At 51.0% G+C, this 21,776-nt stretch overlaps 1 protein-coding gene across 5 annotated transcripts; it reads left to right on the top strand.

The window, feature by feature from the left end:
• The first annotated feature begins 958 nt into the window (after positions 1-958).
• On the top strand, positions 959-21,725 carry EXOC7 (exocyst complex component 7). Of its 5 annotated transcripts, XM_032199687.1 has the most exons (21): positions 959-1,107; positions 1,855-1,920; positions 2,618-2,802; positions 3,282-3,387; positions 3,932-4,154; positions 5,635-5,802; positions 6,842-6,853; positions 11,204-11,296; positions 13,641-13,786; positions 13,943-14,095; positions 14,506-14,604; positions 15,174-15,236; positions 15,557-15,623; positions 17,268-17,306; positions 18,384-18,449; positions 19,171-19,291; positions 19,716-19,811; positions 20,110-20,173; positions 20,709-20,750; positions 20,909-21,042; positions 21,470-21,725. In XM_032199687.1, the coding sequence occupies exons 1-21, from the start codon at positions 1,048-1,050 to the stop codon at positions 21,570-21,572; spliced, it is 2,106 nt and encodes a 701-aa protein (XP_032055578.1). In that variant the 5' UTR covers positions 959-1,047; the 3' UTR covers positions 21,573-21,725. The 5 variants fall into 5 exon arrangements, with proteins under 5 accessions (XP_032055578.1, XP_032055579.1, XP_032055582.1 ...); XM_032199688.1 differs by lacking the exon at positions 6,842-6,853; XM_032199691.1 differs by lacking the exon at positions 11,204-11,296.
• The last annotated feature ends 51 nt before the right edge of the window (positions 21,726-21,776 follow it).

Raw genomic sequence — 21,776 nt, 5'->3', positions numbered from 1 at the left:
TCCACGTGTCCCCCAGCTCCCCTGTGCTGGCACTGTCCCCATGGCCCTGCTCTCCTCCAAGCTGTGCAGAGGAAAAGGATCTGGGGGTGTTGTTGGTCAATGCCTGCCTGAACGTGAGCCAGGAGTGTGCCCAGGTGGCCAGGAAGGCCAATGGCACCCTGGTTGTGTCAGGAATAGTGCAGGCAGCAGGAGCAGGGAGGGGATCGTCCCCTTGAGCTCTGCTCTGGCGAGGCTGCACCTTGAGTGCTGGGTTCAGCTTTGGGCCCTTCAGTACCAGAAGGACATCGAGGCCCTGGAACATGTCCAGAGCAGGGCTATGAAGCTGGGGAAGGGCCTGGGACTCGAGCCTTGTGAGGAGCAGCTGAGGGAACTGGGGGTGGGCTGGAGAAGAGGAGGCTCAGGGCAGAGCTCATTGCTCTCTGCAACTGCCTGAAGGGAAGGGGTGGGGAGCTGGGGGTCGGCCTCTGCTCACAGGGAACTGTGACAGGACTGGGGGAATGGCCTCGAGTTGTGCCAGGGGAGGTTCAGGTTGGCAATGAGGAGACATTTCTCCTCAGAAAGAGCAGCCAGGCGCTGGGACGGGCTGCCCAGGGGGGTGGTGGAGTCCCCATCCCTGGGGGTGTTCAGGGAAAGGTTGGACGTGGTGCTTGGGGACAGGGTTTATCCCTGGGGTGTTTAACGTGGTGCTTGGGGACATGTCTCAGTGGGTGGCACTGAGGGCTGCACCAGCCATGTGCCCACAGCAGCAGCCCCATTACGCCCCCCCCTCCGCCACTCTCAAGATGGCCGCGCGGCCCGGCCGCCACTCCCAAGCTGGCCTCCACGCCCCGCAGCGCGCATGCGCCCCACGCCCGCTGCCCTTCCACCTCCCCCCTCTGTACAAGCCACTCCCAAGATGGCGCCCGCAACTCCCGCGCATGCGCGGTGCCCCCCGCCGCTCCCAAGATGGCGGCGCGGCAGTGACGGGACGGAGCCGGGAGGGGAGCAGCAGCAGCAGCAGCAGCGGCGGCTGCCCGGTGGAGCGCGGCCTCGGCTCCCTGCGGCACCATGATCCCGAGCGAGGAGGTTTCGGCCCGCAGGAGGGAGATCGAGGGCAAACTCAAGCAGGTGGGGCCGGCCCGGGGGTCTGCGGCGGGGCCTGGGCGAGGGGCCGGGCCCGCAGCCCCCGCGCGTTGCTGTGGAGACGGGCCCGGGGCCTCCCCCCCCTCCACATCCCCTCCCCTCAGGGCCTGGGGGGGCTCCGTGCCCCACGGGGCTGCTCTGAGGGGCTGGGGTGTGCAGGGTCGGGGCTGGGGGGTGCAGGGTGGCTGCACCGCTAATGGGGTGTGGGGGGGTGTGTGTGGTGTAAATCTTTGGGGTACGGCTGTCTGCACGCTTGTGGGGTCGGTGTGTTGGGGGGGAAAGGAGTAATCTGTAAAAAAAAAAAAACCTGCTGCTTATCGTATATATCTCACCTGGGGTTAAATGGCCTGGTATCTGTTAGGATAAAAAGTGGTCAAAAGTGGCCTCAGCGTCGTGTTATAAATGGCTCAGTCCCAAAATAGGGTTATAATCAAAGTTTACAATTTATTAAAAGAATGGAGGTAAGCAAACAGCGCTGGGTGTGTCGGGAGTCTCTGCTCCACCTAAATGCACACCAGTTACATCAAACAGCTGATTTTTATGCTCCTAGGCTGATACATATTCATTACTACTTCTAAAAAAAAAACAGGGTTATTATAATATCTCACAGTCGGACCAAAGGCGGATTGCTGCTGTGTTCAGGGCTTGTGAAACCCTGCGCGTGGTGTTGAGCGGGCTAAATGTTGGGTATTCTGCAGTGAAAACTAACTGCATGTTTGATCCTGATGTCAGGAGGAAGAAACTCTGTCCTTTATCAAAGAGAGCCTTGAGAAGAGCGACCAGCTCACGAAGAACATGGTAAGGAGGTCCTTGAGGTTCAGCCTTACTGCTGGGTGTAGGACTGCTTGTCCTTAGGAAAATCCATTTTCAAGAGCCTCATTGTGCCTGTGTGAAGAATATACAGTAATAAGCCACGTGTTCTACATCTGTATTTTACATTTAACTGGCTGGGCAAAAGGGAAGGCTGATGAATGTTTGAAACCCAAGCCTCTTTCCTGGGAAGATGCGGGTATAAATGCACCTTTGGCTTTACAGTCTTTCATTTCTCTTGGGAAGAGATATTAACAAACACCAAACTAATTTGTGCATCAGCATCCCATCGTTGGTTCATAAAGGCAGGTCTCGTTTGGGGTTTATTTTGAAAATGTTTTACTGAAGAGGTAGAATGTAATTATTGCACTCTAAGTGGTGCTAGTAAGCCCTCAGCTGGCATACTGTGTCCAGTTTTGGGGTCAGTGACTTAAGAAAGTCACAGACACATCACTAGAGAAATGTGGAAAGCATAGCATAGGAGTGCGTCTTGAAAGAAGTACGTTTTGTCCTGGAACAGATGACATTAAGGCACCCTTTATGCGCTAGCTGAGGCTTTTCTGAGTAGCAGAGCCCGGGATAGAAGCTGGGACCTGAAGGTCTGGGACTGCCCCAATCTCACTGTTAACCTCCTGTGTGGATCCTATGGAAGGATGCCCTCAGCTCTCTCTGTTTCTCCCTGTAGGTTTCCATCCTATCCTCCTTTGAAAGCCGTTTGATGAAACTGGAGAACTCGATCATTCCGGTCCACAAACAGACAGAGAATCTGCAGCGCTTGCAGGAGAACGTGGAGAAGACCTTGTCCTGCTTGGATCACGTCATCAGTTACTACCACGTGGCTAAAGACACGGAGAAGATCATAAAGGAAGGGTGAGTTCAGCAGCTGGATCTTTCTGGGGAGCTTCATCCTATTGATCTTTTGGGACAGAAGGAGGTAGGAGCTGACTCTGCGCACTTAAAATGTTCTTTGTATCCTTCCCATGTTATCCCCTCACACCAGTCCTCCGGAAAGCTTCCTGACTTGAATATCAGCAATCCCCAGAGGGCAAAGTCTGCTCAGGCTCTGCACTGATGTCTCTCCCAGATTTTACTCGCGTTTTGCCATATGAAGCTCGCTGGTGGCTTCTCTTCTTTGCTCTTTCCACAAGAGTTCTTTCTGCCCTGGCAGGAACTGCACAGTTGTGGCAAGAAGTGCAGTTGAAACAGAATTCATGATCTCCTCTTACCCAGAAAGAAAGAAGTTAGAATTTTCTGTATTATTTTCGTCTGGAGTTTGGTCTGGTGCTTGCTTGGCATTTTCTTCCTTTGGTCTTTGGGGCACCGCTTTTTATTTTTGCTTTTATTTTTAGCCCCACTGGGAGGCTGGAGGAATACTTGAATTGCATGGACAAAATCCAGAAGGCAGTGGAGTACTTCCAGGACAACAGCCCGGACAGCCCAGAGCTGAACCGCGTGGTAGGTCGCAGATCTGGAAGCTGGCAGGGGGGGGAGAGGGACGGACGGACGGACAGACAGATATGTGCCACTTGCCCTCCTGCTGCAAGAGGCTGGTGGGCTTGCTGCCTGGTGAAAAAGGTGTTTGGGCACAGCTAAAAAAAAAAAAAAGTGGTTTTTGGCTTCTTTTTAAATCTGAGCCCGGCAGTGTTTCTGCTTGTGGTGTTCTCCTCATGCTTTGTGCTGTTTGGACTTGTGAAAGCGTTTTGTGCGTGTGTGGTGGAGTCGATTGAGCTTCCCCCTGGGTACCTCTTGTCCGTCCTTCAGTTGCTTGAGCAGGATGTGAGATCTGTTGCAATTCCACTTGTAAACTGAGCAACTCCCAGGCATTTTTGTATTTAATTCACCTTAAAAGTCTCTTAGTTACAGGCGTTGTCGGAGCTCGAAGCATGCGGTACTTGACAGTGGTTAAAAACACTACAAAAAGTGAGACCTCATGCAGAAAGACTCGTGAGTGATTACAGAAACCCTGTGCTTCTTCTATCCCTCTGCTCTTTTGTGCCAGAAATCCCTTTTTGAGAGGGGAAAAGAGTCGCTGGAGTCGGAGTTCCGCAGCTTGATGACACGGCACACCAAGCCAGTCCCGCCCATCCTCATCCTGGACCTGATCAGCGGCGATGATGAGATGGAGACACAGGAGGAGATGTCGCTGGAGCACCTCCCGGAGAGCGTCCTGCACGATATCATCCGCATTTCTGGCTGGCTGGTGGAAAACGGCAGGAACCAAGGTGGGCATTGCTCCTGGCTGAGAGCAGAAGTGGAGGGGTGAGGGTTGTTGTCAGCAGGTAAGTGTGCAAATCACACACCTCCAGCCGTGAAACCTCTGCTCAGGTGAGGTTGGGACTGACAAAGCAAGAGTCACGCTGCTGCTGGTAGCTGGCAGCACAAGCAAAACGAGAAAAAGCTTTAGTGACATCTTCTAGGGTAGGAGTTCTGTCTCTATTCAGTTCCCTTCTGAAGAGTCTGCGTCCTTATGCTGTTTGTAGTAGGGATAAAATGCGCTCTGTCAGTTCAAAAGTGATCTGATGAGAACAAAAGCTGCGTAAGTAAAGCACAAATCATTCAAAAGCATAGCCTGGCCTGTAGCAGAAATCCCTGACAGGGACACGTTATTTAAAGTGCATCTGCAACACCTTCTGTTGGAGCTGCAGTCACCTAGGGCCCAGGTGCTCCAGCTGTACAAGACACTGATAACAACTCCCCTGGAGAAACTATTTATGAACAAAACCTTGTGGTAAATGTGACCAGAAAGGGGTGTAAAAGCAGCACAGGATTTTTTTTTTTCAGTCAATACACATCTCTTCTTTCCTGGTCTGCAGCACCAGAACCTGCCTACACCTCTATACTCCTTTATTGACTTCCCATCGTTTCCAAAACTGATGTGCTCTTGGTAGTAGCGTGTGGACTTACTGGTGGGTGTGGTGGGAGGGCAGGAGTGAACGCTGCAGGGGAAGGAAGCCAGGTTCGGAAGAAATCAGGAGATTTTTCTGGCTTTAGTGTACAAACTGGACAGGAGCTGACCCTGCAGTGTGGGAGGTGGTCTCTGCGCTGGAATCAAATGCGAGAGATCCTTAAGGAAGGAGTTCTGAGGGAGCTGGGCTGGAGAAGAGGCAGGCTCAGGGTGTGGCATTGACATGGGGAAGGGAAGGGGGTGGAGATGGAAGAAGGGTGAGCAAGAGGTGGGAGGGGAGAGCAGTGTGCTGAACCCTGGGTTAATCAGCTCGTCCTCTGAGGGTTCTGTTCAGAAGGAAGGCCTGGAGGTGCTAAGGTTGGGCCTGGTGTGAAAGATGTGGCAGGACACTTTATGGCTTCTTGGTTTTGAAGTCGGCATCTCAGGGCTGTGGCAGAACAGGAGAAGTTGCCTGCGGGAACGGAAGATTCAGAGCGATTGCCTGGATTCTGGTTCAGGTTTCGCTGTCTTTTATGCTGTTAGATTGTTTGCGTGCTTTGGTTTCTCTCTCGTGAAATAGAGAAATGCCTGTCTCCTCTGTACTCAGATTTTGCTCTTTCTCTTGAGTCTGTGTTTTGGTTTCTTCCTGGATTTAGCACTGCTGGATTTGATATTTCGGTAGGAAAAAATGCTTACCTGGGGTCTCACATCAACACTGTTAAGCCCTCTTTGGGCCACAGCATTTCACAGGAAAGGTTTGTTTTTCCTTACAGTGTTTTCTGTTTATTTATGATCTTGTTTCTACCTCGTCTCTTTAGATTTCATGACAGTGTACTTCCAAATCCGCTCTGTCCAGCTCGACCGCTCCATCAAGGGGCTGAAGGACCACTTCCGAAAGAACAGCTCCTCCACGGGGGTGCCGTATTCCCCTGCCATTCAGAACAAGAGGAAGGACACCCCCACCAAAAAGCCAGTCAAGAGACCAGGTGAGTCCGAGCGGGGGATCCCTGTAACGTGTCACCATCGCCCCTGGGTATCTGACACGCTTCTGCAGGGCTTCTGCCTGCTGACAGGGCAGGAGCAGGGTGGGATTTCAGAGAGAAGCACCTCTTCTCGGTGTTGAAGCCAGGGCAGAGGTTACAGACCTTGTTTCCAACTCTCAAATCATCAGGTGTGTTCTCTGGGTAGTGTGAAGAGGTGGGACGGGGCAGGACGGGGTCTGTGTGCAGAGAAAGAAAAGGCCGTTACCTTAACAAAGGAGATGAGCAGAAAGAGACCTGAGAGAGGAGGAGATGAATGTGGTTTGAGAACACTTGTCCTCAGCCTTGGAGCTTGGATTGCATCCAGTGTTACAGCAAAATGGAAAACTGAGACCTGCTAAAGCACATCACTTTAATCACTACTTACGTGTAAATAATTACTGGGCTAGGAGACTGAGAATCCCTCAGAACTTGGAAGAGGGACTAGGAATTTGCCTACAGATCCAGAGTCATCCTAATCAAATTCTGGAAGAGCTTTTTAAAGCTTTTGCCTCAGGCTGTCTCTGGAAGAGATGAACGTGGCTGGGGAGTTATTCCACCTCTCCTCATAATGGAGTTTTGCTGCATTTTCTGCAGCTGGGAGGCTGGTCGCTCCCGCGTGCTGCTCCAGTGTGGAGCTGGCGTCCTGGCCTCTGAAATGTGCCACCTAGTGGGAAAACGGCCAGAAGGAGGGCCAGCAACAGCCAGCGTGCACCTCTGACAGCAGAGCAGTGATGCTGTCCCTCTGCCTGTCCCCAGCACCCTGTTTTCTCCTGTGTAATAGTGATGGAAGTCAGAAAAGTTTGGATTTCTGGGGGTTTACCCGGAAAAACTTTCCCACCCCAATATTTTTCCTGCATTGTCCAAACCCTTCAAATGAGTTCAGGAAAATACGAACTTAAGAGCTGCGGGCAGGGACTGGGAATGGATGGGATGGGGAAAGGGAGGAAAAGGAACCCATTTTAATCGTGTTGTGTTTATTTCTATAATCCTGATGTGAATGCAGTCCTCATCCCAGGTAACGTGCGTCTATGTGTGTGTGTGTGCTGGCCCTGGTGCTCGCTCTCTTCACTTCTGAATGGAGGGGCTTTGGTGGGCCTCTTCGTGCTACAGCAGGGGGTGTGCCTGGGATATTTGGAGAGGGCAGGCTGCCCGGGGAGGGCTGTGACAGCCAGCGATCGCCCCTCTGGGCTTCTAAAATCAATCTGTGCCACTGCTGCTGTGCCCTGGAGCTGTTCCTGAGAGCTGAAGCATGAATTGCAGCTGGTGAACAGCTCTTACGCTTCAGGGAGACAGTCAGAAGTGGAGGAGATTTTTTTCTTTTCATGGGAAGATTAAAAAAAATCACTAGGAATAGTGTTTTTTTGTTGTTGTTGTTTTGTTGTTTTTTTGTTTGTTTTTTTTTTTTTTAAATGAGCCTTGGATCTTGGATGCTCACAGAGAGAGCAGAGAAAACAGCCCACGTGTTTGAGAAGCATTTGCTCTCTACAAACCAGGCTCCTCCAAAATGGATGCGGTTGGGCATCCAAAATCACTTGTCACGATGAATGCCTCAGCTGTAAATTTGCCAGGAGACTTCAGCATCTTTTGGCCAAGTTTAATCCGAGTTTGTGAGTCGGGCCAGGTAGCAGGCACCGAGCGCAGCCTGAATGCTCTCGCAGAGCTCACGGTGCATGAAGGAAAGGATTTCAAGTGATCTATTGGGTTATTGCAGTCTCAAGGAGAAAATAATGGCTCGTTTGTCTCCAGTCTTCTGTGAACAAGGACACAGAACCAGGCTGTAGCTCCTGAAGGACAGGGGTGGTTAAACCTCATACAGCAGCCATCCCTTATGGCTGCTAAGTTGTACTGAAATGAAGTTAGAGAGGAGGGAAAAATCATCTTTGAGCAGAGGTTCACCAGCTTCTCTGCAGTTCTGTCAGCTTTCAAGGACAGCTCCAGAGGTGAAGGTCTGATACTCTCTCCACGGTGGCACTGTGCGTAACAATATTCCTCTGGTGGCATTGATTCACCTGCTTTAGCCTTTGTTCAGCTATGGACAAAGATTATTTTTTGTGCATTCCCTTCAGAAAGGGAATTCCCACAAAACTGTGTTCCAGACGAGGGGTTTTCTCGCTGTTTCACCAAGGGAGTTGCTTTCCTTATTCCTTCAGGAAGAATATCCCAGCGCACACCCCAGCGCACACTTTAACCTCTTGCAGGGGGTAAATAACAAACTAAATCTGACGTGCTGTAACCTTTTTACAACCCAAAATGGAAGGGAGGTGGCAGCTAAAGGGAAGGTAAGCTACTAGGGACAAGCTAACCAGGCAGAGACCCCCTCCCACCCTCCCCCAGGCACTGGAGAACACGTTCCTCATCCATGCTTTGTTTCAGAGTCTTCATCTCTCCATCACTGCTGCATTTGTTGGTGCACCCTGTTCTGTTTCCTCTTGTTCCAGCATGCAATTAAAACTTTGACTGCTGGAGATGCTTCTAAAGCCAAATCGTCTCCTCTTGGCTGCACCTTGCCAAGTCAAGTAGAAGCAGTCTGTGGCCTTTTTATTTATTTTTTTTAAAGCAGTTTGCTGTGTGAAATGTCAGCAGCCTGCCTCAGAGGACGAGCGTATTCAGGTTCCCCAATTGTCCTGTTACAAACATCTGCTCGTAAAATCCTGAAGGGATTGCTTCTGTGTGAGGCCTGTGGAGGCAGCGCGGGGTTGGCTTGGGAGCAGGAGGCAGTTCAGAAACTCTCTAAATTACCAGAAGTTTGGGAGGGACGGGGCACGGGGTACCTATAAGCAATAACCACGGACCTTCAGCCAGTTTTGTACAGATTCCTGCGGTTGGTGCTAAAGAAAAGGGGGCGCGTTGCTCTTCTCCTTGGCTAGAAAATTGAGTAGTGGAAGAGAAAAACAGGAGAACAACGTCGAGTTGGAAAACTCTGCTCCATGTACGCCCCCAAACCATTTTATTTAAACAGGCTCAGGAGCAAAAATCTCCGGTGTTGTCTGAATTTTATTTTATTTTATTTTTTTTTGGTGGGTGCTATAAGCTGCAGGGGAGCCGTTTGCAGTTTATCTCCTGCCTCCTAGCAGTGCAGGTAGCACCTCGCAGCTGGGTGAACCTGAGGACTGGCTGTGTGGGGCCCATGGGGCAGAAGGAAGAGCCTGTTCCCATTTCCAGCTTCCCCTGCTGATGGCTGTCTAGCTGGAACGTGATGCTTTCACTAGCAGCTGAAACACCATCCTGGCCATCCCATTTGGTCTGCGAGCTGCCTGAGGAGGGAAAACAAGCATAGAACAAAAGCGTTTGGTTTTCACCAGAATTCATTAAAGCCTAATCACAACACCAAGTGAGGGGGATGCAGCAGCACTCAGGTGATGCCCACAAACACTTGGGGTGTGTGTGTTGGCCTAAACCCAGGTAATTGTGTGTATTTAAATACAGGGCAGCAGAGGCAGTAGAAACTGTCAGGGCTGAGCTGTGGGGATGTGTGCTGCATCCCTGGGAAGTTGAGAGCCTCTGGGCAGCAGCAGCAGTTGCACTCTGCTTGATTTTTACACCAATTTACCCATTTTTAATATTTTTTTTTTCCCCGAAGGCAAGTAGAAAAGATCAAAGAACCGGTAGAAGAACAGCAGCTGGGTTGAGCTCCAGCGTATCAGCTGGGCCATGATATCAGCAATAATAATAATAATGAAATAGCTCAGTGCATATCTTCAGGGCTTTCTGCTGCCCTGCTCGCTCAGAGGAATTTCACGTTGTGCCCAAACGCTGGAGGTTTCTGAAAGTAGCTAAGAATAAAGTGGAAATGTTGGGGATGGAAAGCACCAGGAGACCTGGAGGAAGTGATTCTGGGATCAGATGAGCAGGAAGAACATGGAAGAAGCTGGGAACAAATCCATCAGCACAAGGGCACGGGTCTTCCCACCTGCCTACCGTGGGTCTAAAGGGAAGGATTTTCCTGCCAGACCAATGTGGAAGATTCCCTCAGCCCATCCCGAACCCGATCGCTGTGTAGGGTTAGGATTAGGGTTTGGGGAGGGAGAAAGTGCAGCCCCCTGTTGTGAGTGGGGATGTGAAGGGGCTGCCAGAGGTGTGCCAAAAGGTTTCACTCCAGGGCCCTTTTTGAGGTGGCCCCAGGTGGGTGCTGGAGCTGGTGGGTGCCTGGGGCTGGGGTTGGGGTTTGGGAGAGCTCAGAGCCCTGCTGTGGGGCCGTCCCCGTGTCAACGTAGGGATTTTCTGCACGTTTGAAGTATTTATTGCTTTAAAATGGAGGGCTGACTCTCAGCATTGGCAGCCGCGTTTTTATTTCTTGGATCTTTTGCTTTCATTTACTCAGCCCAATTCTGTTTCATCTGGGTTTTCTACGGAGAGTCCTCCTGCCTTCCTAAAACTCTCCGTTCCCTGTTGTGCAGGCAACAGCAGCGCTCTGCTGTGGGAGTGTGTCCATGTGCTTGTGATAATTGCAGCTCGTTGCATGACCACTAACCTCTTAATGTGGAAACAGCGCTTAGTTTTCAGTTGTCCCATTAATGCTTCTGTTTTGTGCTTCCTAGCTGTGTATCCAGCAGCAGCTTTTGTTCAGTCCTGTCTGTTTTTTTTTTTTTGTGTGTGTTAAGTATAAATCTTTTAACCCCGTGTTATTTATTTTTTTTTCCATGGTTTTAATTGATTTGCAGTTCCTTAGAAGAAAAAGTGTCTTGGGGATTAGGGTGCCTTAATGCGAGTTAGACATGGGTGGGCAGCATCCTTTATTCGGTGATCTCTAGGATGGGGATTGCTGCTGCAGCGTTGCTCTCTGAAGTCCCGAGGTTGTCACCCTTTGATCGCTTCCTCTCATGCCAGAGATCGTTCGGTGCCTTGGCTGCGGGGATCTACGTTGAGCATGCTCAGGAATTACCCAGGATTGGCACCTTTTTTTTTGGCACCTGCAAGGGAAGAGCTGCGATTGTGGCTCTGGGGGGCAGGCAATGCGTTGCTGGCTATAAATTGTCCACAGCCCAGCTCAGGGAAAGCTCCTGTGCTGCGATGCAGAGTGCCAGCTTCAATAAAACATCCCGGGGAAGGAAGCTGGGGTCAGATTTTCCCAGCCAGCCTTCCCAGCTCACCAAACTGCCCCGAGCGCTCCCTGATTCCTTAGCTGTGGCCGGACTTCACGTCCTCCCCTTGAAGAAGGGAGACAACCCAAAAACAACCCTGGCATCCACACGCTCGGGCGCGAGTTTTGGGTTCTTGCCGGTCCTGTGCTGAGCATGCTCGGTGCCCAGCACCCTCCTGCTGGGCCCAGGTGGCAGCTGCTGGTGAAGGGCTGGTGTTCTGGGTTTTGTTTTCTTTCACTCATTTTCTAGGTCTTCTTGTCTCTTCTCTCTGGCTCTGGTGACAGGCACGATCCGTAAGGCTCAGAACCTTCTGAAACAGTACTCTCAGCATGGTCTAGATGGGAAAAAGGGGGCCTCTAACCTCATTCCTATGGAAGGTAATCACAGCTCCAGCTACTTCTTCACCCTTGAGCTTCTCTGTGTACCAGCCTTGCTTTTCCAGGTGGGGCTTCCGTTAGCCGAGCACTTGGTGGGCAGCGCCAGGGAAATACGGTCCTTGGGCAGCCAGGGGGTGCTGGCAGCCCAAACCACTGATCTGAGTTTGTGTCTAAATTTCAAAGGCTCTGTGGACAAAGTCCAGGTGGAATCTCACCAGTTATCTCCCGGTAAAGCAGTCAGTCCGCCCTAGGCACGTGGCTAACGGAAGCTCTGCTCTGCTGACATCTGCCTGTGGTGTTTCTGTTCTCTTTCCCTGTTTTGCCTGGACTTTGAGACGTTCAGTTTCCCAGTGACCTTTCCAAACCTGATGCAGAAGTGTCAGGCCACAGCGAGCCCAGGGCATCACGCCTGCACATCTCTGCAAAGACCAACCTAAAGGGTCTCCTGCGTGCCGACCTCTGCTCGTAGAGGTTGTACCAGACGGGAAAGGATGTAATTTGCTTCAAAGCACCTATAAGACCTTTTTCCCTTCTGCTACATATTCATCTGAAGTGGATTTCTTCAGCATCTACGTTGTAGTCTGCTGAATCCCAGATAGTGACTGACATCACTTACTGGGGAAAAAAATTCTCAGTGCTGAGCAGGAGGTGAATTTTGAGTTTGAATTTGTAACAGTTGTGGGTACAAATTGGGTTTCTAGTGCCCATTATCCCATTCAGAGCTTACAGCAGGAGGTCCAAGTGACACCTGTGGCCCAGGAAATGATTTAACTCGCTTCTCATCAGGTTTCAAAGGGTTGCTACTGCTGCATAACCCCATAACGCATAAATTCCGTTAGGTAGCATTCCCGGGACTGTGTAGGGAAAAAAAACAAAAGTCCATCAGATCAAATAAGCCAAGCTTGAAGCGGCTTCCAGCCCGTGTGAGCATCCGTGCTGTAACCACCCTGGATAAATTGCGCCTTCTGTTTGTGCCGGCTGCCATCCCACTAGGTCATGAGCATGATTTACGAGTTAAACATCTTTCCGATACCCTGAGCGACAAGCACGGGCCGGCTGCTGGTAAGTACCGTGTTGGCACCTCGTAACAAGCTGCCTAACAGCCCTTCCTTGCAGCATGCTTCACGCTCCTGGTGGCTGTTCCTCTGCGTGGGCAGCCCTGGAGCATGGGCCTGGCCTGGCTGTGAAGCTCTGGCTCTCCTCAGTCGAGTTCACTCCAACTAATCTCACAAATCCACGCCCTCAGACAGGGGACCCCGATTTTGTCTAACCAAACCTGGGGGCCACCGTGCTGAGGGGCTTTTTCGGCGCTGAAGTGAAGCGAAGCAAGCAGGGCAAGGCCGACGCATGGCGTGCCGTTTGGTGGGCCGCTCTCCACCGCAGGCCATGTGTAAAACCACGTTTGTGTGCCACGTGCTGCCCACAGCTTCTAAAAAATCACTCTGAGGGACCCGTCAGTGTAGGGAAGAATTGGGCCTTTCTCCATCAAAAGCTGCAGATGCTGCTGGGAGGAGGGTAGCAGCAGCAGCAGCCTTAGGAAAGGCCTCTGCGTAATTTTCTTCTTTTATAGTGGTTACTGCAGGGGTCTGAGCAGCGCAGGGTGATGTGAGCCCATTTGTGTCTTTCCTGCTGACACATCCAGCTCGTGGCTGGCACCAATCGGTGGGTGCCCTCGTATCCTCCTGGCCCTTCTTATGCCTACCACAGAGGTTCCTCACTATGTCTTTGAGACATTCACGTGCTAGAACTCAAAAATGCACATTTGTACACAGCATTTGGTGGCAGATACCTCACCTAACTGCGCTGATGCTCCTGCTTTGTAGGATTTAGTAGTTATCCGCCTGTTATTTTCTTTGGTTACTGCCTGTAGGAAGAGGCTGCCTTCCAGGAGAGCCTCCATTTCCAAGAAATGTTGACGCAACGTGGCAGCTCTTCATCTGCATGATGGGTGGAGATAAGGAATTCTACAAACACAAGCAGAGATGTTGAATAATTCACCTCAGACCTTCCCTAGTCTAGTACTCCGTGTTTGAGCCCTTGATTAAATTGAGTTTGTAGCCCAGAAGAGCTTCAGACTTGCCTTCTGTCACGAGGCTGGTGTTGTGCTGACGTGTCCATGCCCTGAGCTGCAGCTGACTTTGCATGCCTCCCGTGGGCAAACCAGGGGGGCAGGCGTGGTGAGGGGACAGCTCCCGGTCTCACAGCAGTGACGGGCGCAGAGCCAGAGCCGCCTGCTGGAGAGGAACCTCGCGCTGTCTGCGTAATCCAAGGTCCCGGAGGGAGCAGAGCTGCTGGAAGCTCGGTGCGAATTTGGTTCTCCCTTAAAGACATCTTGCCTTTGCAGGGAGGGACGATGTGTTCGACATCGAGATCGACGCCTACATTCACTGTGTGAGTGCCTTTGTCAAACTGGCCCAGAGCGAATACCAGCTCCTGACAGAAATCGTCCCGGAGCACCACCAGAAGAAGACTTTTGATTCCCTCATCCAGGTCAGTCGAGCCTTTCCCCTTGGTTTCTCTGGTAAAGGACACATACAAATTCCTCGCCCTTTCTTTTTCGTGATGAGGACGTGGCTTACACCACGAGCTGTGGGTGCCCTGGCAGAAGTCCTGCTGCTTCCTTCTGACCGCCGGGCTTTGTTGCAGGAGTCGCTGGATAACTTGATCATGGAGGGGGATAACATTGTCTCGGCAGCCCGCAAAGCCATCATCCGCCATGACTACTCGGCGGTGCTCACCATCTTCCCCATCCTCAAGCACCTCAAGCAGATGAAGCCCGAATTTGACCAGGTCTTGCAGGTGAGTTTGGTGGGATTGGAGAGTGTCCTGTGGCTTGGGTTGTGGGGAGAACTTTTTGAAAGGGATGGAGACGGTGACTTTGAACAAAGCAGTGTCACCTCTGTCCTTCAGCGTGGACTGGGAGTGACAGCTCCTTTCCATCTGCTTCCAGCTGGAGCTGGTGACTGATGCCCCAGCCTCTTAGGTCAGGTACCACACAAGAGGAAATCTGAAAGGGGGCAAGTCCTGGTCGTTGCTGGGGTTGCAGCATCCTTCCCTCCTCCCTCCTGGCAGGCCAAAGAACGCAGGGTTTCACTCACTATTGCTAATGCTATAAATATTCTTCTGATACATGGAGAATTGAGAATGAGGTTCTGGACAAGCAGTCAGATACTGTTCATTTTCTCTGATCTGTTGTGGGACTATTCCAGGGAACTGCGGCAGGCACGAAGAACAAATTGCCAGGGCTGATCACTTCCATGGAAACTACAGGTGCGAAGGCATTGGAGGAGTTTGCTGACAACATTAAGGTAAGTTTGCCATCACCGTTATCTCCAGCAAGGCCAGCAGGCTTAGAAAAGGGGTTTTCTGAGCAGAACTCCCAGTTTAGCTTTCTGCTTTCCATGAGACCACCTAAATTCTTGACTCCAAAGCGGGGCAGTGCCTGCTGGGTAGCACCGGGGGGTCAGCTGAAAATACTGAACACTGGCTGCTGCTCTCAAATACAGGAGGCCTCTGTAGATACCAAAGTCAATCTCAGAACTTAACTCCACGTAAAAAGAAAGGAAAATTGCTGACTTGAAAAGCTGTGGAGGACTCAAGATGAACTGTCCATGTATAAAGGGGGGTTGGTGAAGCTCACCTATGGGTGAGCTGAGCTTTTGATGGTGACGTGCTGAACAAAATCCCTGTGGTCCTGAGCTGTCGGTGCGCAGAAGCTATGGTTTCTGAGCACCAGGAGGTGGCACTGTGAGAGACGAGTCTGAGGATGCTGAGAGGCTGGATCAACAAGGCTACGGCTCACTTGCAGCAGCAGTTGTATTGTAGATGCCTTCGGTTTTGTAACATGCTCACCTTACGTCTCTTTCTTCCTCCTTAGAATGATCCAGACAAGGAATATAACATGCCAAAAGATGGGACAGTTCACGAACTCACCAGCAATGTAGGTGAAGTTGATTTGAATTGTCCTGTGTAAAAAACAGCCTCTGAAGAGGTTGTAGAGCAGTAGGGAAACTTCTTTTCTTAGATTGACCTGTCTTTGTGTTGGAAGGGCGCTTCCCTGGAGGGATCAGCTGGTTTCCCTTGCTAAGCTGTGGTGTGACTGCGTGAGTAAAACCCAGCAACAAAAAGGAGTACAGCAGTCTGTTTCCTGAAGGCTTTTGAACATGTCAAGATGTGTGGTCCTTCACAATCCTTAATAGTGGAGCGTAAAAGCAACCGATACCGCGTCTCCTCACTTCCCTCTCTCTCTTTCTCTTCCAGGCCATCCTTTTCCTACAGCAGTTGTTGGATTTCCAGGAGACTGCAGGTGCCATGCTGGCATCTCAAGGTACGTGCATAGAGCTTATCTGGGCATGCAGTTCCTTCCCCAAATTGTCTGGGCATCTTCCCTATAAAGACCAAACTTCAACGCGCACTGTTAGCTTGTTCTTCTCCTGTTCTTTACCCTGTGGTTTGTTTTGTCCTCCGATCTGCCCTGACTATGTAGTTGGTTGTCTGGAGAGCTCCAAGGGATGCTGAGAGTTTCCCTGCTGGCCTTCCACATTTGATCCTATCAGGTATTTTTGGGATGGCATTTGTTGCTGGTGTGCATTATGGAATTGAGAGGATGGCTTAGCCACTTAGCTCCAAATCTGACACGGGACTGGTTCCCTCTGACTGTGTTGGACTGAGGGTGGTTGGTCCAGCTGAGTTAGCTGTGGCTGGGCTGTGTAGTGATGAATTTGCCTTCTTTCTCTGCCAAATCCTCCAGTCAGAGTACAACAGCAGCAGCAAGAGCATTCTCCTCAGCATCCAGCCGTGGTCAAGCTGGGAATCCTGAGCTAGTCACGTGCCAGCACAGAGGGAGAGCATGGTTCGTGGCAGAGCAGCAGCTCCTGGTTCTGTAGTGAGCCCTCAGCTCGCTCACAGAGCTCATGTCTTCAAGTAGGTCAGAACAGAGCAGGCTGGAGAGGGGGAGAACTGGAGATTCAGGGGGCAGAGGGACCTGAGGAGGCACAGGCTGGCACTTGGAGAAAGCTCCATGAGGAGCTGGAGAAGAGGGAAGCTTACAGCTGCCTCCAGACTTAATTCCCAGGTCCTGCTTGGGAGGTTCTGCCTGCTCTGAACCCTTTTGTATTGGTCATACAGCATCATGGATGTGGTCAGACATGAGCCACTTCCTTTTTAATTGCAGCTAAGTGTCCCACCAGGTGCAGAGCTATCCTGCTGTGCAAAGCCAGCTTGAGAGAAATGCCTCTCTGCAGCCTGCTCAATTAGCAAATCTTGAAGCCGGCGTCATTATAACAGGTCTGCTAAGCAGGACTGATGTTTAGTGCCTCAGAGCCATCCGTGAGGTGACCTGGGCAGAATCCAGGCACTGTACCTCTCCTTCTGTCTGTGCAGTGTGGCCTTTGGGACCGTTTGCTGCCGGCTGCCCTCTGCCAGGGATGGGAAACGCGTGCAGTTTTCTGCAGAGCTCCCCTCAAGTGGTGGCAAAAGCAAAGCTTATCAGTTAAAAGCCAATCCCTCGCTCTTGCTGCCCACAGAGCAGCTCTGCAGGGCCCTGTCTCACTGCAGAGTGAGGGTGGGATGGCTTTGCTCAGCGTCTTGGCAAGGTTACGTGGGCCATGCATTCATTTCAAGGACCGGTGAACTGCTGCTGAGGATGCAGAGGAGGCTTTCTTTGGCCCTGAAAGTTAGTTTGAACTGAGGTGGGGTGAGGTGTCTTACTAAATGCAAATAATGGTGATGCAAATAAGTTGCTAGCAGGGGCAGGAGGTTACTCGGCCTCTCCTCTGTGATCTCCAGCTCCCTTTGTGGCCTTGGAGGGACTCCTGCCTGCTCTCCGGTGTAGCTGTCTGTGGCTGCTTTGTGTTAATATCTGCTTTGTTCTCAAAGGGATGGCGGTCTCTAACCTGTGTTTTTGCACTTTGCATTTCTCTTTCTCTCTCCTCCCTCCCCTTTTCTCTCTGCTCTGCCTTAATCCTTGTAGTTCTTGGGGACACATACAATATTCCTTTAGATCCCAGAGGTAAGCAGCCTTACCCCCACGCACCCGCTCACGCTGCGTTGGGCTCTTGTGATGTATGTTAATTCTTTGTCCTCCAGGAGTGGTAAATAAATTAACATCTAACTGAAAAGAAAAAAAAAAAAAAGGGAGGGGGGCATAATTGAAAGGGGAAAAAGGGGAGGGTGAGTAACTCTTGCCAGCGGGCTGGAGAGAATAGCGAGGGTTCGTCACCTGCAGACAAAGAGGGATGCCACATGAGCTGAAACAGGCTGCAGGCACTCCGATGGCACCGAGGCCGCTTGGCACGGGCAGCAAATTGGCCCGGCTGCTGTCGTGCTTCATCCCGAGCGCCCTCAGCTCCTCATTGTCCAACTCCCAGCAACGGGAGCCTCGAGGCCTTTCCCATGGGGCGCTTCTGAACTCAGACCACCCGAGCTAGGCCTGGCTGCCAAACTCGCTGGCAGGGGGAGGAGAAGGCGGCTGCCCCGTGTGTCCCAGGGGACGCAAACCCTCCCTGGAGGGCAGAAACCATCCCTCTGGTGCTCAGAGGGACGCATGGCAGCACGCAGCCTCTGCGTACGGGCAGGCGATGGTGCTGGTGGGTCCCCTCGTGCAGAGCCAAGCAGGCTCTGTCAGCAGCCACGGGGAAAACTGAAACTTTCCAGAGCCCTTCTGCTTGTCTCTGTCAGTGTTGTGTGCCTGCTGTTAACAGCTCCAGCTCATTTGTTCTCCGACTGCAGATTTCTGGTGCTTAAAACCCCTTTTTTGGGTGGTGGGGAAAGGATTTGCTTAATGATTTGATTTCTGATCAAGTGGATGTCCTCTGAGCACTAGGAAGGAGAGGAGAGGTTTCTGCCAGGATGCTCAGCACCTGATGCAGCCGCAAGGATCACGGGGTGCAGAGCTTCTTCCCCCTCACCCTGGATAATCCCCTGACAGTCGGCACCGAAGCAGGGAGCTAATTTCACTGTCGACGGGAGCTCTGTCCTAATGCCATAGCAACAGGGAAGGGGCTTGTTTGAACAGAGGCAGGCTGGCCACACGAACCCTGCCCTTCCTCCTGGCATGTTAACTGGCTTAAGGCTTTTTTCCTTGCAGAGACCAGCTCTTCAGCTAGCAGTTACAGCTCGGAGTTCAGCAGGCGGCTGCTGAGCACCTACATCTGTGAGTACCCTGCACACCTGCCCGTTTCTGCCCCCTTGGCTCTTCTTCTCATGGCTTGCTCTTGAGTGAGAGGCACGAGCTGTGTCTCTTGCTCCATGCGATCCTTCTCTGTTCAACCTGGAGTCTGATGGAAGGGATGGAGATAAAGGATCAGCCCGGGAGTTTTGGAGTCACAATTAGACAGGCCAAAGCGCGATGCAGGAGGTTGTTTGGCTTTCAGCATCGGCTGCCTTAAACTGTTCTCACACCGGGCTTTGGGCCTTCAGCCCTGCAGGGACTGCCAGCTGCCAGAGGGGCTCTGTAAAATCTCGGTTGTGTATTTAATAGTAAAATGGTGAGATGGGTTCGTGGGACTGCCTCGTGATGGTCTGTTATCACGGTGCTCAGGTCCATCAGGTTCCTTGAGGTGAGCCTGTGCTGTGGTGGGGCTGAGTCTGATCACTCGTGCTGGCCCTGGGACTTACTGTGAGCCCATGCTGCCAGCTGCAACAAAGGCAGTAGTTCACAGGGCGGTTTTGGTTACTTGCCGAGGAAAGATCTGCATAAGGCTTGTAGGATTGCTAATTAGATGTGATCACACACTTCTCTGTATATGCATCTGGGGCTGTGCTCTTCGCTTTGCTGCAGGTTCATGGTTACAGCACGTAGTCCTGGGTTTGGGTTGCCAGTTACGAGAAGATTTAGTGCAAAACTTTTTCTCCTCTGTTGTTCCCTCTTTAAGGCAAAGTACTGGGCAATTTGCAGCTTAACCTTCTCAGCAAATCCAAGGTTTATGAAGACCCAGCTCTGAGTGCCATTTTTCTGCACAACAACTACAACTACATTCTGAAGTCTCTGGAGAAGTAAGTGTGCATCTCTTTGAAGTCCAAGCTGATGCTACGCACAATTTTCAACCAGTCTCTGGAGTGTGTTTACTTGCAGGCCTGTCTCCTCTGTGTGATTTCTTCCATTCTTGAGACTGTTTGAAAAAGGTTTTGAAACCTTTGCCCTATTTATGGACACTGCATTACATGATGGGGGGGAGATAAAAGCATCAGAGATACCTTACGTTGCAGAGAACCCTTTCATCTTGGGAGGATTTAGGATGTGGCTTTCGAAAGCAACATGGAGTAGTTTCTGTTCCCAGTTGAAGCATTTCAAGATCCCTTTTATTGTAAAGGGAACAAAAGATCACGTTGATAGGGACGTGAAATGTTGCTATCTTGCTAGCAGTAGCCCTGAGAGCACCTGGCTCACCGGTTTCCTGGTGTTTTCTTCTCCTTTCAGGTCTGAGCTGATCCAATTGGTGGCTGTGACACAGAAGACAGCTGAGAGGTCTTACCGGGAGCTCATTGAACAGCAGATCCAGACCTACCAGCGCAGGTCAGGAGACATCCTCTGCTCTTCCCTTACTTCTGGCAGAGTTTGAGACTTCTTGGGAGATTCACCACCAGTGCTGGTGGAGAGTGGGAGAGATTAGCCTTAAACACAAACTAGTTTAAAACTCAAACTAAGTATTCTGGTTCCCAAGGGATGAATCTTGGGAAATGGTCACTGTGGAAAGTTTTGGCGTGTGTGTTGCTTAGGTTGGCCTTTGGGTAATGGGTGAGGGCATACATGCTTTGGTGAGATGTAAATAACTCCTTCTTTTTGCTCCTTTCCCATATCATTTCAAATGCAGCTGGTTGAAGGTGACAGATTACATCCTGGAGAGAAATCTGCCCGTCTTTCAACCAGGAGTGAAGGTGAGAGGGCAGGCCAGGATGATTTAATGATGATAGCAACTGCCAGAAACATCCTGTCCCTTGTCGTAATCAAAGATTCACAGAAATCACTTCTATAGCTTGTGCCAGTATCGCTCTGTGGAGTGAATACTGTGGCTAGGACGAGATGGAGAATCACGCTGCCTTCTAATCTCCCTTGCCCCAGATTCACACAAGTCTTTTAATTTCAGCCTCCATTCTTCTCTTTTCACCTGAGCAAATGCTGCTATTCTGGATTTGCAAAGACCTTCCCTAAGAAAGGGCTCAAAGCATAAAGAGGTCTATTTTTATGCCTGTTCTGGCTGAAAATTACCCTCGTTAAATGTACTTCACATGAAAACCAATAGCTGTATGTACTGTGCTGCTCACTGCAGCTTCTCTCCTCCCTGCTTCAGGAGAAGGAATTTGAGCCAAGTAGGCAGGATATCACTTAGGTTGGATGGGGAACCTGTGGGCTAACAGTGATGTTGGGATTTTATTTCTGGCAACGAAATAAAAACTTTTCTCCTTATTGCAGCTCAAGGATAAGGAGAGGCAGATGATTAAGGAGCGCTTTAAGGTAAGGAGATGGTAGAAGAACATGACTGAGGCAAACGGGGACAGAAGAAAGATCTGACTGAGGAGAACACCTGTCCAGTAGTGATCACCAGTGGAGGAAAATAGCACTGGTTTACAGACGTGCTTGTAGTCAGAACACTCTCCAAATTTTATTTTGAGGGTTTTAATGACGGGCTGGAGGAGCTATGTAAGATCCAGAAGGCCTGGGCAATTCCAGACATGGAGCAACGGGACAAAATTCGCCGGGCGCAGAAAACCATTGTGAAAGAGACCTACGGTGCCTTCCTGAACAGGTGAGAACCTCTTGCATCGTTGTCATCTCATTGGGTTTGGGTCTTTGGGACCTAGGTTAGCCAGAGCTGAAGCACTTTTCCACTGTCCTGTTGTAGCTTTTCCATCTTGTACACTAACACATCCTTAAGCTGAGCTCTGCTAGTTGCGAACACCTCCTCGTCACCCCAATTCCTTGTTCAGGGTGAGTGCAGATGTTCTAGCTAGCACAGAGCTCGGAGCCACCCCGGGTTTACCCACGTAAACCTCAGGAGACCCGTTGTAACTAGCAAGGTCACTTGCTCCCTACAAGACAGCCCATCAGATTCAGGTGAGACCTGCTGGAGGGGAGCTGATTTCTCTGGCAGAGGAAGGACACAGGTGGGGACGGCCTCTCCCAGTATGGAGAAGGGTCTTTTGCTGCATCCTGTGGGTTGTCTTCCTTTGCAGATACGGCAACGTGCCCTTCACCAAGAACCCTGAGAAGTACATCAAGTACCAGGTCGACCAAGTGGGAGAGATGATCGAGAAGCTGTTTGACACATCAGCGTAAATCCGCAGCCCTCTTGTACTTCTCCAGCTGCCAAGTACAAGTCACTGTTCTCTCAGCAACTTTTGTGACTCCCCTCCCTCCTCCCCTGCCCCGTTGTGGCGGGCAGGGCGTTATACTTGTATTTATCAGATTTATAAACCCGTGGACACGCTACCTCCTGGCTGTCTTTGCCTCCTTCTGTGGATCCTGAGCCAAGACTCTAGA

Source organism: Aythya fuligula, chromosome 18, assembly GCF_009819795.1.
Source record: "Aythya fuligula isolate bAytFul2 chromosome 18, bAytFul2.pri, whole genome shotgun sequence".
NCBI classification, from domain to species: Eukaryota; Metazoa; Chordata; class Aves; order Anseriformes; family Anatidae; genus Aythya; species Aythya fuligula.
Note: the sequence above shows the minus strand (reverse complement) of the source record. Positions and strands in the feature narration are given on the sequence as shown.

Excerpts from the sequence above, each read along its gene's own strand:
- EXOC7 (XM_032199687.1), top strand. The coding sequence starts at position 1,048 with ATGATCCCGAGCGAGGAGGTTTCGGCCCGCAGGAGGGAGATCGAGGGC. Across the intron at positions 15,624-17,267 it reads TGCCATGCTGGCATCTCAAG|TTCTTGGGGACACATACAAT; the intron begins GTACGTGCATAG and ends TAATCCTTGTAG. Across the intron at positions 18,450-19,170 it reads GCTGCTGAGCACCTACATCT|GCAAAGTACTGGGCAATTTG; the intron begins GTGAGTACCCTG and ends TCCCTCTTTAAG.